Source organism: Mercenaria mercenaria, chromosome 13, assembly GCF_021730395.1.
Source record: "Mercenaria mercenaria strain notata chromosome 13, MADL_Memer_1, whole genome shotgun sequence".
NCBI classification, from domain to species: Eukaryota; Metazoa; Mollusca; class Bivalvia; order Venerida; family Veneridae; genus Mercenaria; species Mercenaria mercenaria.
Genome location: NC_069373.1, coordinates 29668938 through 29687806, shown reverse-complemented (window position 1 = coordinate 29687806; position 18869 = coordinate 29668938). Strand labels below are relative to the sequence as shown.

Sequence of the window (18869 nt, the reverse complement as noted above, 5' to 3'; positions counted from 1 at the left end):
TGGTAAACAATTAACAACTTGTATTTTGAACCTTAACGTAGATCTGACACAGCATTACAACCCATACCACCAACACACCTTCTTCCATATACAAAATACAAATCCAAGTTACAGCTGCTGCTGTGCAGTAATTATAAATTAAAATTCTATCTAAGTCTTTATTACACTGCACCTTATCTGAACATATTTAGATAGACACTTAAAGTGACCAGGTTTATAATCATTTTCACTGAATTAATAAGTAGCCTTAATAAAAGTTTTTGTTCTACAGTCCTGGTTCCTTTTCACTTGTTAAGACAACAATATACTGGATACCAGTACAATGAAACAAAGAGACACTTGAGGTCGCAACAGCAAAAGGGAAATGCTCAAGTAATCAAGGATTTCAAGCGATCTGAACATTAAAAATATAAGGAAACCTGCAAGACAGGACCACAAAGCCCAGGTGCTTCAGGCACCGACACTTGATTGAGCAGGCAGACTTTGTCTGATAAACTGACTTGGATGACCATTTAAGATCTCACTAGTACATGTGTACATTTACTGTAAAATTTACTAAGTAATTTACTCAATATTTAGCAAAAACACAAGCAGCAATTAATCATAATAATATTATATGAGCCGTGCCATGGGAAAACCAACAAAGTGGCTTTGTGACCAGCATGGATCCAGACCAGCCTGCGCATCCATGCAGTCTGGTCAGGATCCATGCTTTTCACTAACAGTTTCTCTAATTGCAATAGGCTTTGAAAGCCTGGATGCGCAGGCTGGTCTGGATCCATGCTGGTCGCAAACCCACTATGTTGGTTTTCTCATGACACAGCTCATATGTTTTGGAGAAAAATATAGCAGATCTTTGATACAAAAAGCACAAGAAGAAGAACAATTGCACATACAATAACTTTATCCCACACAGAGCAAGTACTTACATGTAGAAAATAACTCGTACAGAATATATGCAAATTCAACTTTTCATATCAGTTGTTATATCAACATTAAGTTTTACAGGCACAGAACAACTTGCGTAGTGAAGACAAAAACAACAGAAAATTAGGACATGTCACCTATAGGATCATTTTCGAGGCAGGTGTATGGAATGATGAGAGTGGGCTACAGACGCTGTATATAAAATCACAACACTACCAGAAACATGGAGATTTTTAATAAATCAGCACACCTCATTTATATCAAATTTCCATGAGTTCTGTAAAACTGGCCACTAGAAAAATCTGTTACCTTAGAAATAATGAAAGCCTTCCAAAATTTCTCAATCATCCCCTTCACCCAAAACTGTAACACTAAAAGACATGATATGCTAGATGTACCTGTAAACTCTCTGAAACTTTTTTCATCATATATGACACGTACACAAACATCTATATAAATTTCTTTTACACATTATCATTTTACATTGCACACTTTAAGCTTTTACCTGCCTACTTTATTATTTACAGACTCGGGCATTCTGCATTATACAAAACTTAAAGAGGTAAATTTATCCAGAAAAAACCCCCAATATATACAGTATGCACAAAAACTGCAATACTAATAAACACAGAACAACTGCACTTGTAAGAAATGACCCTGAATAATGACTGTCTATTGTGCACCTTAGGTTATAATAATTATGTAGCTTCACAATTGTTTTCCCATGACATTGAAACACAGTGACAAAACAATGGAACAATAAATGGAATTTTTAGTAAAGCTTAGAAAGCTAAAATATTACTTGCTGCCAAGAAGTGATAACATGGTTTCTCACTTGCAAAAAAAAAAACTACTGACTTGTTAAAAATACAGGCTAAAATAACACCATATCTTAGTTAACCCTTACCCTGCTATATTTCTATAATGGACTGGTCCATCTTTCAATTTGGACAGTACCAATTATTATTCAAAGGGGTTTTCACTGAAAATTTACTGACTGAATAGCGAACAGTGCAGACCATGATCAGACTGCACGGATGTGCAGGCTGATCTTGGTCTGCACTGGTCGCAAAGGCAGAATCATCTGCCGCCAGCAGGCTAAGGGTTAAGTGTCCCTCTCACCGTATTCCTGTTGAAAACTAGATTTCTGGAAAATAAACACTGAATTATATCATCTGTCCTACTCGTAGGTAATGTGTGAATGAAAACTCTGAGACAGAAAAATATAATCCCATCATGCGTGACTAAGAATGTCTGTAAATGAAAGTGTCATGTTGGTGTCATCATTTTATTATTATACCAATACAGTGTCCTAATCTTTAGATTACAGTATATATAGTATATGCTGTAACATGGCTTAATATAACTTTCACAGCGCGATATTTTAGTGAGGTTAAGTACAGAACATTCCAATAGAATTGTACTGGAGAACAGAGGACTAAATTTGATTTAAATTCTCTGATTATGAAACTTCCTATGCATCCATCAACATAATCAATTACTACAGCTCACACAGTCTTTGCCTTACCAAACAATTAGCTAAACAAGAATACATCAATCTCTCACAATGGATCTGGAAACACTTGATGAAGTAAATTAATGTACTAACATTCTACTGGTAAAAAAGTACCATTATTGACATTTCCAACAGAAAGCAAAAAAACAATTATGTAAAAAACGGTGAGAACAAAAAATGCTCTTTTATCAATACTGGCTACTTGCTGGAAGTTCATATAACTGGTACTTATTGTACATGTATACCAATAAAATACAATCATTGTTTATGTACATCAATAAACATATTAGAACAAAATCATAGTTTAAAGTCCATAAAGACAACAAAATCAACCATTAAAGCTGTATTTCCTACCCTCACCTCAGGGGCTGTTTAGCAAAATGAATAATATAACTAGAGCGATCTGAGGACAGCAGTGCTCGACTATTCAAAAGCCTTGCCGCTAAAACATTAAAAGAACAAATACCAATAGCTGTCTATTTAAAGTGCACTCAACTCTTTGAAGCCCTTCTACCAAAATTCTAACTTTAATACAAAACCTTCATCAAATTTTCTAAGTTGAAAAAAGGGGCATAATTTTGCCAAAATGTAAGCAAGAGTTATGAAACTTGCCATGTTAGGTCAACTCATAATGCCAAACATGTGTGGTAAATATGAAAACATAAAATTCTGGTCAAGTCGTTCATGTGAAACATGTTTAATTGCATAACTTTTGCAAAATTTCTGTTACAAAGGGGTATAATTTTCACACAAAATATAAGCTAAGTTATGTAACTTTCCCTGTGAGGTCATCCCATGATGCGAAAGACTTGTAAAATCTGAAGTAGTTTCTGAGAAACCTGCTTACATGCAAAACATTAACCAAAATTTATAAGTAAAAAGAGGAATAACTTTGACAAAATATAAGTTATAAAAGTTTGTAAGCATTTGGCCTGAAAGTTTAAGATAGTTCTGCACGTTTTGGTCGACTTTTTTTCTACAATGTAGAATTTGATTAAACTTTGATTTTTCAAAACTTCAAAACATACCTAGAAAATTCAGCAAATAAAAAAGATAGGGTCGTGTGCTTGATTTTTTGCTAGACTGATTTGAAAAATATGGACCTCATGAAATATTTCATAATTGGAGTCTATGGGAAAATCATAACTTTCATAACATTTTCGCAAATAGAAATTTTTCTACAATGTAGATTTTGATGAAACTTCTCAGAGTTGTGAATAAAGACATGGCCTATAATTTGATGAAATAAAATGTATAGGTCTGTGTGCTTATTTTTAAGATATTTGACCATGATTAAAGAGAACCGGACATTTCACGCTAATTTTAAGACATTATTTTGAATTATTTAACGTGTCATGTTTTAGTACCATATTTTGACTTTAGAAATATATCAACAGAGCCATTGAAGTAAATTAACTTACAGGTTGCGATTAATTCATAAAATGATTTTCATTTCCGTACTTCGAATCCAGGCTTTATTCTTCGTTTTCCGGATAAATGACGTTATGCCATCACTTCCGGTTTATCAAACGTGCAGAACTACCTTAAGTAAAACCTACTTACATGTAAAATTTCTGTAAAATGGAAACTGATGTCGACAAAAGACTAGAAAACTAAGGCTATACTACATGTATTTGAAAATTTTCATTTCAAATAGTCAAGCTAAGATGGGGCCTAACCTTGTGAAAAGCAAAAAAAGAATTACTGGGGTACTGCATGTCGGATCATCGCAGTGAATAAGTTTGTGAAGTTTAAATCCATTCCAACAGTTGGTTACCGAGATACCAGCTTACAAAAAAGGCTTAACCAAAAACTGCCATTTCTTAGAAGGGGAGTAATTTTGTAAAATCCCAAATAATTATGAAACCTGTGCACTGCATGTCATTTAAACATAGTGTTAAAGTGTGGGAAGTTTCAATCCTTCCCCCCCAGTGATTACTTAGATACAAGCGTACATACAAAAACAACCAAACTGGGACGCCCACAAAAATGCCGACAAATGGGCGAGTGCAACGGCTCTAGCTCTTTCTCAAACTGTCAAGCTATATCCAATATCAACAGTTTCCTGCATTAAAGCAGTTAATTTGGCTCTTAAACTTAAAGCTATACTAACGGAATTCATACAAAAGATAGACAAAATTCCCTTCTGAAGGAAGAAAAAACATAACAAAAATCTAAAGGCATTTTTGTTTTGGAGAAATCTGGTAAAAAATGTTCTTTATACTTTTTATAATTCACAAATGTATATAACAGCTGGTGCCTAAAGCTCTCAGTTGTCAAGTAAAAAAAAAAACAACAATAAATAACAAACTAATAAAAAGACCCTCACATGTAAGTGTCAATGCACAATGATATATATGTTTAAGAATTGCTGCAGTTGGATTCAGAAATATCAAAGTTCTGTGTATAATATAGGTATATATACTGATACAGCAGGAACATAAAAGCCAGTTTTATATGACCTGCAACACTGCTTCATAGACTACCTTGAAACAGAATTTCCTGGTGAGACAAGTTTTTCTATGTGTAAGACATTTTGTGCAAGAAAAAACCCATATAATTCAGATTAATCACTCATTCTGACTATAATCGTATGTAACATTTGCCCTATATTCTATTCCTGTTCACATGTGTGACTTTTTGGCACTGCAAATTCACATGTAGGAGAATATTACAGTTCTCACTTTTAACAACATGTAAATAACTATACACTAATGGTCAGATACTACAGTGTTTGTAGTATACTTCTATGTACATTTGTATTTAAGTAATTCTAATTAATTTTAGCTTTTTAATGCTATGTTGAACTTCAGTAAGTTAACTATTTATACATGATCATTAGTACAACACCTGAAAAACTTTTTATTACATTTCAAACTAGAGCTATCACTGAAGGTGATGAATGTACCTCCTGCATGCACCGACACAGTACATTGCAATTTGATGCACGTAAGATTGCATAATTATGTGGACTGTATGTATATAGTATAGTAACAAAAAACGAAGCCCCATAACTCAGCAGAATTGTTTTCTGAAAGAACCTAACATGCACAATGCACAAGTAAAGTTGGTACTGATCACTTGTGTGAAGTTTCATTAAATTGTGTGCAATGGTTTGGGAGATTAGGCACGAACAAGATTGCATATGCAGACATAGCGAATAACACAGCAATGGGCAGCATTGTGCAAGAGCAATAGACACCTAAAGACAGATCTGACTGTGTTGGACAACATGCTTGAAGGATCCAGCAGATGTCCCAAACTGAACCCGAGGCGCACTACACCAATGTATTTTGACTGTTTATATTACAGATACAAGATTTCAACCAATCAGCAGCATTTTGAAATACATTTTTATGAACCAATCAAAATCATCTGTGAAAAGTGCAGTTACATCCCTTATTACAAGGCATATTTTTTTTTCTCAAGGTAAATGTAAATATCTCCTAAGAGCAGTTAATCTTTATTGATCCCAGATATTTAATATAATCTTTATTCATTGCTAGCAAGTACTTTTACTAAGATGGTACTTCAATGTTTGATTTGGTGGGCTGAACATTGGAAAACATTGATTGTTTGAGACAATTCCCAGTGGCAATCTAATCAAATTGTTAAAGAAGAAAATCAGTGTTGCATCTCTGAATTATGGTGAATCTCTAATGGATGTGAAAGCAGATACTGAGTAAATGATTGCCTATCTGACAACATGGCACGACAGTGTCATACATTCATAGATTGAAGGATTTTTCAGTTACTGAGCAAGAATGGAATTTCTACTGAGACACACAAGATGCACCATCACATAATACATTCATTTGGGCGTGTAAAAAAACAGTTACTGTAAATAATTGAATCAAATCATTCATAAAACATCCTGGAGTTTTTAAAATGCATCACTGATACTCTAACATTACTCTATCAGTTTATTATATACCCTATTTTTTAAATTTTTTAAACAATATTAACACACTGCAGACAAGTTTAATATATAAGGATTTCATACAATAACCTCTTATTTCAGAATCAGACAAACATGTATACTATACTATATATTTTTGACATATTTTCCTAAGCAGACATGTATCCTATTGTTTGTGACATATATAGACACACATATACAAGACACATTTATATATCCCCTTACTTTCTGTAAGAGAAGTAGCTTAACCTTTAGCCTGCTAGCAGCAAGTGGTTCAGCCTTTGCGACCAGTGCAGACCACGATACAGGCTGATCATGGTCTGCACTGTTCGCTATTCAGTCAACACATTTTTAGTGAACACCCCCTTTGAATAATAAGTGGTATTGCCAAAATTAAATGATGGACCAGTCCATTTTAGAAATTTAGCAGGGTAAAGGTTAAGTTAAAGGATTTACCTGAATATAAGCCTGAGATTTCTGCCTATTCAAGAAACCTATTTCTTATCAGTGAACAAAATATAGGAAGAGTTCAGATGCATAATAATTAGATCACAAATGCAAAGAAAAGGTGACTTAATTATTCTCATTCAAATAAGTGCCTATATTTTATTTGCAGATAAAATATAGAAACAATTTTATTATTTCCATTATAACCACGCAAAATTTTTCGCCCTAACTCTGAACTACATTTTAGCATGCGGTCTACAGGCTGTTACAATTCACACCATGATAAGAAAGCATAGCATATCAGAATTTTGAGGAGTATTGACAAACTAGAAATTACACAACTTGCTAACTATCAAAGAAAAAAAAATCTTGTTTTTTGAGCCATTCAATCATTGTTATTTTCTAAACTTTTAAATATGTGTGATGTGATATCGTCATGCCATGATATTTTTTGGTGTATCTGCATTACAAATTTCGCAGAGATCAAAACATACAATTTGCCATCCACATACCGGTAAGAAGATATGGTATTTTCTCATAATTGTGCATTTTTGAAATGTTGTTTTAATATTGTTTGGCATAGGAATAGTTTAAATAACACAACAGAGGTAGGACCTCCTATGTTATAATTGTATGGGGTAAAATGTAACAGCCAAACATATTTTATCATAGATTTTAACACGACCCGATTCATGTTCCTATGAAACAAAGGAGGCTGAAAATTGTGTGTTATACAACAATTCATTTTTCTGATGTCACAATTATTATGTCATAGCGGCGTGCTGGGAAAGAAACCAACAGAAAACAGGAAAATATTTGATGGATGTCATCAAGGATGTACTTGAAAATCCTTTGTAACGTATTAGAATCGAAATTATATATCTCATTTCTCGACTTTCTGTTGAATAAAATCATTGTCATTCAGATGTATATTATCATATTACTCAGGCTGCGCCCTCATGATATAATTCCTTCGCATCTGAACTCCAATGATTTTATTCAATGACAAATCACAAAATGAGATACATTGTTTCTTAGATCATACATATAGGTTGTTTATTAAATGTCAATATAGCAGCTGCTGCAGATCATGTTAGAATAATCGTTCTATGAATCAAAAAAACTCAACTTTTTACACACATTATGTACACTGTAATGGGCAAATCAAGATGATATTTTGTTGTGATAAAGCATGGAGACAGGTCCGCCTCCCTGGCTGAAGTTATCTGAAATCCTGTTATTTTTCATTACCCTGTTGCTTACTATGTTAATTTTCTATATATTTTGATAAATATTACTTAAAACTCCTGGTTATGCACTGTTTTCACTTTGTGTTTACAATTACTAAGGCGTAAAAAAAATTGTTTGTTTCCGGTAACATGCTCAAAATGATTAGGGTAGGTGGGTCAGTAAGTTTTTGTTTTTGAATTTTGTTTTATTAAGTGGGACTTTTCAGAAAATATTTTTTGTCAAAAAATGAATACAAATACAGGGGTTATGCCTTTAGAGCATCAGTAAGTTGATTTCTAACATCACTGACCATGTTTAAAGCATAAAAAGTGCAGTTTTTCAACTTTTTCTTAAAAAGTTGAAAAAAAAAAATCTCCAAGGCCATAAAAACATTTAGGGTCGGGCCAAAAATTTAGTGTAGGTTGGGATACTGGAAACAATCCATTTTTTTTTACGCCTAATATAAGAAAATTTCTCATAAATCTAGAGGCAAGTTCTTTAAAGGCCAGTAAACACTGAAATCTTCTTATTACATGTACTTGCATAAATATATTGACCAGAATAAATCCTGACAGCCAACAAAGATCTCTGATTTGACACATATCACATAAAGGCAATATTATTGAGGACTGTCTTTACGTGGACCAGCACATCTCTAAAACATGCTCCCTAACACACCAGTGAAACCGTACAGATTTTGAATCTCTCATGCGTTGTGGCGAAATAATATACATCTTCGGCATTTAGAAAGTCAAATATCACATTGGGCAAGTTCAAGATCTTTTGTAGCCTTCAAAAGCCTGGTGTGTCTGAAATGCTGAAATAAAACATGACAAGGTATACAACACAAACAATATACTAGTAATCTGAGGAGTATTCTATACATTACAAGCCAAACATCAGGTCAATGTAACTGCTGGATACTTGCATTCTTCTGACAAAGTAATATGTTTCATTGGAGTACACTACTAGTAGGACCTGGTGTGAGCCAACTACGTAAGTTTTACATTTAATTGTTGTCAATGCCACTACTGTAGTGAAAATCATCCTAGCATGAATGATACCACTGCTAATGACCTGGCTAGGACAACAGAACAGGTTTTGATTTCCTTTTCTGTGCAGCACCAAACAATCACATTGACTACTGTTTAACATACAGGAGCTGACCCAAGGTGCACCTGCAATAATGGTTAATAAAGGTGCAAGGGTAAAGTAATGTACAGACCTTCAACAAATCAGCTAGATAGCTCCTCCCACAAAATGATACACAATCAACTAAGTAACTCCTTTAGAAATGTTTTTAAAAAGACATTAATGAAACAATCTGGGAGCATATCTGTGTGTCACCTACCTTTATAAAATGCAGCTGTAAAATTGACTTTAGGTACTAGCTCTTTAACTTTTTCTAACATTTTTGATTGTTCAGCTAAGTCTGATCTTGTATTCCATATAGTGACAATGTCATCCCTCTCTCGAATACTCACACTTATACCACCTATCTCATCTCCTGTAAGGAAACATAGAACAGAAATTCCTATATTTTGACAAGATTCAAATTTAAAGTTTACTAAAGACAAGACGCATCACAAATTTTATTGTTGCATCAACATTTTAACCTCTAATGCTGACACGATGTTGTGTAAAATCTTGTGCCATGAAAAACACTATCAGCCTGGCAATGCTTTTACTAGCAATCTTAATACAAGAACTTTTCAACTTATTTCTTATCAAACTTGCACTTTTATGGGAATAATTCTAAACAAGTTATACTTTGTTGCTGACTAGATAAGTTTTAAATCAGTGATATAGTGAACAGTGATGTACTGTTAGCATGTACAGTTTCTGATCCATTCAGTTTCAATGATACAGTGAACAGTACTGTTTACAAAATCAGTTTCACATCTATGCAATATGAAAGATATATTTAAGAAATAATCTATAGCAAAACCGTGCTTTAACACTATTTATACACAATGGGCGCAGCCCGAGTGAAATTATTTTGTACAACTTATAACCACCCGAGTGTACAAATAGTGTTAAAACACGGATTTGCTATAAATTATTTCGATTCTAATATATCTTTTATTGTATAATTTAGATAAAATATGATAGAACTGTTTATTGGCGAATGTATGGCGCCAAATGGTAGGTTGTCACGCTCCTTTGTTTATACACTTCAGGACCAGAAATGGTAATACGCCTTGCGGAATAGTTCCATTAAGGCACAAATGATGGTGAATTATTCTGCACAGCTAATAACCAACTCCGTTTGTGTGTAAATTAATTAAGACAGTTATGCTTTGTGACATTTCATTTTAAACATGTTTTTAGGTAAATCATTTGATCAAATTTGAAAGCGATATTTTTCGATGCGTATATGGTGCTAAATATCACGTCGACGTGACGTCAACATAATACTGTTGTGATGATTAAAGCACTGTTAGTCATATAAGAATAAACAATAATTTTCAGCTGAAAAAAATTCTCATCTATAGTAAATGATAAATCTCAACTTGAAAACAAGTAACATAGTTACCCTCCATAAGAAAATCTGATAAATGTTCCCCTATTGCTGCCAGCAGCAATTCTTTCCACACTTGAGGCTGTAAATATACAACACAATATGGAATGCTTACTCTTATTAATAAAATTCTGCCACCGAAGTATTTAAACCTCAATATGTGGTTCCTTTAACACTGTCTTTAAGCACTGACAGCAAAAGATAATGAATCTATCTGTACTGGAGGTGTATCTGTATAAAATTGTTCAGTCTAATAAAGTAAATTGATCTTTCTGTTGTCTTACCAATACCAATATTTCTAACATAGAAAACAGACATTATTCCACTTTTTTACAAAGACTGTCTTTTTGGCACTGAAATCAGGCTTACCTTTTAACAAAAATCCTGATCAGGACATGAACCAGAAATGAAAATGTATGTCTCCAACCACTTAACACACAGACATTGTAAAATGCCACAAATTATGGGTCATAACTTCAATTAAAATCACTGAACCATAACATTCTAAAGATACAGACAACTTGGCTTGGCACTGATCACTCCTGTAAAGTTTGGTGGAATTCCAACCAGTATAATAGGAGAAGTAGCGCAGAAATTACAGAATTTTACAAATCACAGGTCTTAAATCGTTAAATTGGAATATGTCAATGATATGCACAACTGCACTTCACACCAATCACTCTTGAGGTTTGATGAACTTCAGCCCAGTGGTATACATCAAGTAGTGTAAACACTGTAAAATACAACAAGTCAAGGGCCCTAACTTCACTGAAAATCAATGAACTGGAACTTGCCAAAAATATGTACAATAATGCTTGGCATTGATCACTCCTGTAAGATTTGGTGGAAATCCTCCCAATGATATAAGGGAAGTGGCCAAAACATCATAAAATTTGATGAATTAAGAGCCATAACTCCACTGAAAATCAACGAACCGGAACATGCTGACGATGTGCAAAATCAGGCTTGGCAATGATCATTTTTGTAAAGTATGGTGTAATTCCTCCAGTTTATATTGGAGCAGTTGCATGTACAAGGGAGAATACAACAAATCAAGGACCATAATTCCACTAAAAATCACTTAGCCAGAACATGCCCAATGAAGCTTGCCACTGATCACTCTTGTAAGGTTTGGTGGGAATCTGCCCAACAAGACAAGAGCAGTGGCCAAATAATCATGAAATTTGATGAATCAAGGGCATATCTCTACTGAAGATCATCAAACCCGAACATGCCAATGATACTAGTATGCACATCTAGGCTTGGCAATGAACACTTTTGTGAAGATTGGTGTAAATCCGTCTCATAGTCTGTGTCGGAGCAGTTGCACGTACAAACTTTGTGACATACAGACAGACAGCACTAAATTAATATGTCTCCCTCATTAAATGTGGGAGACATACGTACAGTGTAATATAATTCTGCTGCAAAGATCTTGATCCGGACAGATCGATAGACGGATGTGAACCTTTTTTATCCAATTTATTTGGAAAAATAAAAACATCAGAATATAAATTCAGCATTATAATACAATATCTTACTGTATCCCATTTATGGCACTTCATTCTCCAGTTTCCACCATTACAGTTATCCTTGTCTTCCCTGAAAAGAAAACAGCTCCTTTCTGTAAATAACAAAAGTCTTGTACAGCGTATGAGCCAATGCAGAAAAAACCAATAACTTGTCCTTTTTGTTTACTTTTTTTTTTATTAAAGACAGAAATATTTAATAAGCATAAATGGGTATCATACTTGCTGATATGCAAATGTTAACTGATTGTTTACGCTTCACAATATATATCATTGTTTTGAATGTCACTGTAATGACATGAAATTGTGGCTCAATTTTCTGACAATTTAACATCATTGCAGAGCTTTTCAGTTCACTGACCAACTATCAAATATATATACAACAAGAGATGTTGGAGGAAAGCAGCACTTGACTATTCAACAGCCTAATACCTGCATACATACAAAAACTGAACCAACAAGAGCTGTCTCCATAGTATGACACATGCCCCCGATGGCACTTTGAATGAATAGTTATGGCCGATGTTAGAGTTTAGGACCTTTGACCTACGGAGCTGGGTCTTGCGCGCGACATGTCGTCTTACTGTGCCACACATTCATGCGTAGTTATTTTAAAATCCATGCATGAATGACAAAGATGTGGACCGGACACGCCCATCAATGCAATATCATGAAAAATGACCTTTAACGTCTAAGTGTGACCTTGACCTTTGAGCTACGGACCTGGGTCTTGCGCGCGACACGTCGTCTTACTGTGGTACACATTCATGCCAAGTTATTTGAAAATCCATGCATGAATGACAAAGATATGGACCGGACACGCCCATCAATGCACTATCATGAAAAATGACCTTTAACGTCTAAGTGTGACCTTGACCTTTGAGCTACGGACCTGGGTCTTGCGCGCGACACGTCGTCTTACTGTGGTACACATTCATGCCAAGTTATTTGAAAATCCATCCATTGATGACAAAGATATGGACCGGACATGCCCATCAATGAACTATCCTTTAACGTCTAAGTGTGACCTTGACCTTTGAGCTACGGACCTGGGTCTTGCGCGCGACACGTCGTCTTACTGTGGTACACATTCATGCCAAGTTATTTGAAAATCCATCCATCGATGACAAAGATATGGACTGGACACCCCCATCAATGCACTATCCTTTAACGTCTAAGTGTGACCTTGACCTTTGAGCTACGGACCTGGGTCTTGCGCGCGACACGTCGTCTTACTGTGGAACACATTCATGCCAAGTTATTTGAAAATCCATCCATTGATGACAAAGATATGGACCGGACACGAAAATTGCGGACAGACTGACAGACCGACAGACAAACAGACGGTTCAAAAACTATATGCCTCCCTTCGGGGGCATAAAAATTGCTAAGTTGAAAAAGGGGCATGAATTTGTAAAAAAGCAAAAACCAAACTAGAATGGTTACACCTGTGCACTGCAAGTCAGTTGATCACAGTGAATAAGTGTGTGAAGTTTCAATTCATTCCTACAAGTTGTTTTTGAGATACCAACTTACATACAAAAACTTTTAACCAAATCTGGACGCCCACAAGGATGTAGACGCGATACTGTAGAATTGATGAGTACTATAGCTCTACCTATTTTTTGAAAAGTGGAGCTTAAAAGCTACATGCCAAACATTTTCATCCACATAGGATTACTTTAATGTTTGATCCACATAGGATTACTTTAATGTTCGATTCACATAGGATTACTTTAATGTTTGATTCTCGTAATCCTCAACAGTTTTTGGTGAATTTCGGTTTTATTATGAAAAATCTAAATATAGATTAAACTCATTCTAACGGATATCCACGGCAGGAAAAAGGAACTCTCTGAATTGAATAGTGTCAAGTTTATAGCCAACAAGTGCTGTCCATAAGACAGCCAAGCTCGACTATTCGAAATATTGTCACAGAAGCTGGAAATTATTACCCAAAATGTTAAATATCAAAAGAGTTTTAAGTTCAAAAGGGGACATATCAGAGTTATGGGACTTGATGCTATCAACTAGTTTTATAACCCCGAAGAAACATGTTAAGTTTCAATTCAATATCTGCATTAGTTTTGGGGATAGTAACTTGCATGTAAAACTTTAACCAGAATTTTCTAAGTCCAAAAGGGGGCATAATTTGCTCAAAATACATGTTAAGAGTTATGGAACTTGACCCAGTGAGGTAGGTAATTGATCTAGAAAAAGAATAAATAAGTTCCAAATCTATATGCCTTTTAGTAATAGCTGTATGTACTTGCACGCAAAACTTTAACCAGAATTTTCTAAGTCCAAAAGGGGGCATAATTTGGCCAAAATACATGCCAGAGTTATGGGACTTGACCCAGTGAGGTAGGTAATTGATCTAGAAAAAGAAAAAATAAGTTTCAAATCTATATGCCTTTTAGTAATAGCTGTATGTACTTGCACGCAAAACTTTAACCAGAATTTTCTAAGTCCAAAAGGGGGCATAATTTGGCCAAAATACATGCCAGAGTTATGGGACTTGACCCAGTGAGGTAGGTAATTGATCTAGAAAAAGAAAAAATAAGTTTCAAATCTATATGCCTTTTAGTAATAGCTGTATGTACTTGCACGCAAAACTTTAACCAGAATTTTCTAAGTCCAAAAGGGGGCATAATTTGGCCAAAATGAAGGTCAGAGTTATGGGACTTGGTGCTATCAACTAGTTTTATAACCCCGAAGACACATGTGAAGTTTCAATTCAATATCTGCATTAGTTTTGGAGATAGTAACTTGCATGTAAAACTTTAACCAAAATTTTCTAAGTCCAAAAGGGGGCATAATTTGCTCAAAATACATGTTAGAGTTATGGAACTTGACCCAGTGAGGTTGGTAATTGACCTAGAAAAAGAATAAATAAGTTTCAAAGCTATATGCCTTTAAATGATAGCTGTATGTACTTGCATGCAAAAACTTAACCAAGGTGTGACGCCGACGCCGACGCCGACGCCGACGCCAGGGTGAGTAGAATAGCTAGACTATTCTTCGAATAGTCGAGCTAAAAATGTATATTTTTCCCTGTATGATCAGGTGGTCATGCTTGACTGTCAATCCAGAGGTCAGAGGTTCAAATCCTGGTCCAGGCACTTGAAATTTCTAAGATGCTCTTTAATGTCTTCCACCCAACAAAGAGGCCAGTCCTTGTTCTTCTAATGAAAACAAGAGCTGTCCGTAAGACAGCCAAGCTCGACTATTCGAAATATTGTCCCAGAAGCAGGAAAATATTACCCAAAAAGGTTAAATATCAAAAGAGTTTTAAGTTCAAAAGGGGGAATAATTTGACCAAAATGCATATCAGTTATGGGACTTGCTGCTATCAACTAGTTTTATAACCCCGAAGGCACATGTGAAGTTTCAATTCAATATCTGCATTAGTTTTGGAGATAGAAACTCGCATGTAAAACTTTAACCAGAATTTTCAAAGTCTTAAAGGGGGCATTATTTGCCCAAAATACATGCCAGAGTTATGGGACTTGATCCAGTGAGGTTAGTAATTGATCTAGAAAAAGAAAAAATAAGTTTCAAATCTATATGCCTTTTAGTAATAGCTGTATGTACTTGCACGCAAAACTTTAACCAGAATTTGCTAAGTCCAAAAGGGGGCATAATTTGGCCAAAATGAAGGTCAGAGTTATGGGACTTGCTGCTATCAACTACAATGTAGTTTTATAACCCCAAAGACACATGTGAAGTTTCAAATCAATATCTGCATCAGTTTTGGAGATAATAACTTGCATGTAAAACTTTAACCAAAATTTTCTAAGTCTTAAAGGGGGCATAATTTGCTCAAAAACATGTCAGAGTTATGGGACTTAACCCAGTGAGGTTAGTAATTGATCTAGAAAAAGAAAAAATAAGTTTCAAATCTATATGCCTTTTAGTAATAGCTGTATGTACTTGCACGCAAAACTTTAACCAGAATTTGCTAAGTCCAAAAGGGGGCATAATTTGGCCAAAATGAAGGTCAGAGTTATGGGACTTGCTGCTATCAACTACAATGTAGTTTTATAACCCCAAAGACACATGTGAAGTTTCAAATCAATATCTGCATCAGTTTTGGAGATAATAACTTGCATGTAAAACTTTAACCAAAATTTTCTAAGTCTTAAAGGGGGCATAATTTGCTCAAAAACATGTCAGAGTTATGGGACTTGACCCAGTGAGGTTAGTAATTGATCTAGAAAAAGAAAAAAATAAGTTTCAAATCTATATGCCTTTTAGAAATAGCTGTATGTACTTGCATGCAAAACTTTAACGAGAATTTGCTAAGTCCAAAAGGGGGCATAATTTGGCCAAAATGAAGGTCAGAGTTATGGGACTTGCTGCTATCAACTACAATGTAGTTTTATAACCCCAAAGACACATGTGAAGTTTCAAATCAATATCTGCATCAGTTTTGGAGATAATAACTTGCATGTAAAACTTTAACCAAAATTTTCTAAGTCTAAAAGGGGGCATAATTTGCTCAAAAACATGTCAGAGTTATGGGACTTGACCCAGTGAGGTTAGTAATTGATCTAGAAAAAGAAAAAATAAGTTTCAAATCTATATGCCTTTTAGAAATAGCTGTATGTACTTGCATGCAAAACTTTAACCAGAATTTTCTAAGTCCAAAAGGGGGCATAATTTGGCCAAAATGAAAGTCAGAGTTATGGGACTTGCTGCCATCAACTAGTTTTATAACCCCGAAGACACATGTGAAGTTTAAAATCAATATCTGCATTAGTTTTGGAGATAGTAACTTGCATGTAAAACTTTAACCAAAATTTTCGAAGTCCAAAAGGGGGCATAATTTGCTCAAAATACATGTCAGAGTTATGGGACCTGACCCAGAGAGGTTGGTAATTGACCTAGAAAAAGAAACAAGAGCTGTCCGTAAGACAGCCAAGCTCGACTATTTGAAATATTGTCACAGAAGCAGGAAATTTACTACCCAAAATGTTAAATATCAAAAGAGTTTTAAGTTCCGAAACGGGACATAATTTGACCAAAATGCATATCAGAGTTATGGGACTTGATGCTATCAACTGGTTTTATAACCCCGAAGAAACATGTTAAGTTTCAATTCCATATCTGCATTAGTTTTGGAGATAGTAACTTGCATGTAAAACTTTAACCAGAATTTTCCAAGTCCAAAAGGGGGCATAATTTGCTCAAAATACATGTTAAGAGTTATGGAACTTGACCCAGTGAGGTTGGTAACTGACCTAGAAAAACAATAAATAAGTTTCAAATCTATATGCCTTTTAGTAATAGCTGTAAGTACTTGCACGCAAAACTTTAACCAGAATTGTCTAAGTCCAAAAGGGGGCATAATTTGGCTAAAATACATGTCAGAGTTATGGGACTTGATTCTATCTACTAGTTTTATAACCCCGAAGACACATGTGAAGTTTCAAATCAATATCTGCATCAGTTTTGGAGATAATAACTTGCATGTAAAACTTTAACCAAAATTTTCTAAGTCTTAAAGGGGGCATAATTTGCTCAAAAACATGTCAGAGTTATGGGACTTGACCCAGTGAGGTTAGTAATTGATCTAGAAAAAGAAAAAATAAGTTTCAAATCTATATGCCTTTTAGTAATAGCTGCATGTACTTGCACGCAAAACTTTAACCAGAATTTGCTAAGTCCAAAAGGGGGCATAATTTGGCCAAAATGAAGGTCAGAGTTATGGGACTTGCTGCTATCAACTACAATGTAGTTTTATAACCCCAAAGACACATGTGAAGTTTCAAATCAATATCTGCATCAGTTTTGGAGATAATAACTTGCATGTAAAACTTTAACCAAAATTTTCTAAGTCTTAAAGGGGGCATAATTTGCTCAAAAACATGTCAGAGTTATGGGACTTGACCCAGTGAGGTTAGTAATTGATCAAGAAAAAGAAAAAATAAGTTTCAAATCTATATGCCTTTTAGAAATAGCTGTATGTACTTGCATGCAAAACTTTAACGAGAATTTGCTAAGTCCAAAAGGGGACATAATTTGGCCAAAATGAAGGTCAGAGTTATGGGACTTGCTGCTATCAACTACAATGTAGTTTTATAACCCCAAAGACACATGTGAAGTTTCAAATCAATATCTGCATCAGTTTTGGAGATAATAACTTGCATGTAAAACTTTAACCAAAATTTTCTAAGTCTTAAAGGGGGCATAATTTGCTCAAAAACATGTCAGAGTTATGGGACTTGACCCAGTGAGGTAAGTAATTGATCTAGAAAAAGAAAAAATAAGATTCAAATCTATATGCCTTTTAGAAATAGCTGTATGTACTTGCACGCAAAACTTTCACCAGAATTTTCGAAGTCCAAAAGGGGGCATAATTTGCTCAAAATACATGTCAGAGTTATGGGACCTGACCCAGAGAGGTTGGTAATTGACCTAGAAAAAGAAACAAGAGCTGTCCGTAAGACAGCCAAGCTCGACTATTCGAAATATTGTCACAGAAGCAGGAAATTTACTACCCAAAATGTTAACTATCAAAAGAGTTTTAAGTTCCGAAACGGGACATAATTTGACCAAAATGCATATCAGAGTTATGGGACTTGATGCTATCAACTGGTTTTATAACCCCAAAGAAACATGTTAAGTTTCAATTCCATATCTGCATTAGTTTTGGAGATAGTAACTTGCATGTAAAACTTTAACCAGAATTTTCCAAGTCCAAAAGAGGGCATAATTTGCTCAAAATACATGTTAAGAGTTATGGAACTTGACCCAGTGAGGTTGGTAACTGACCTA

General features: G+C 34.8%; 1 protein-coding gene across 1 annotated transcript in view; it reads right to left on the bottom strand.

Annotated features, from left to right (window-relative positions):
* Positions 1-1145: 1145 nt before the first annotated feature.
* The window catches only part of LOC123528837 (eukaryotic translation initiation factor 4E type 3-like), a 34798-nt gene continuing 17074 nt past the window's right edge, over positions 1146-18869 (bottom strand). The window contains exons 4-7 of the mRNA XM_045308863.2: positions 12102-12162; positions 10576-10642; positions 9391-9546; positions 1146-8856 (exon numbers count right to left, since the gene is read on the bottom strand). Coding sequence (XP_045164798.1) covers positions 8813-8856; positions 9391-9546; positions 10576-10642; positions 12102-12162 — 328 coding nt within the window. The 3' untranslated portion in view covers positions 1146-8812. The remainder of the gene's footprint in view (positions 8857-9390; positions 9547-10575; positions 10643-12101; positions 12163-18869) is intronic.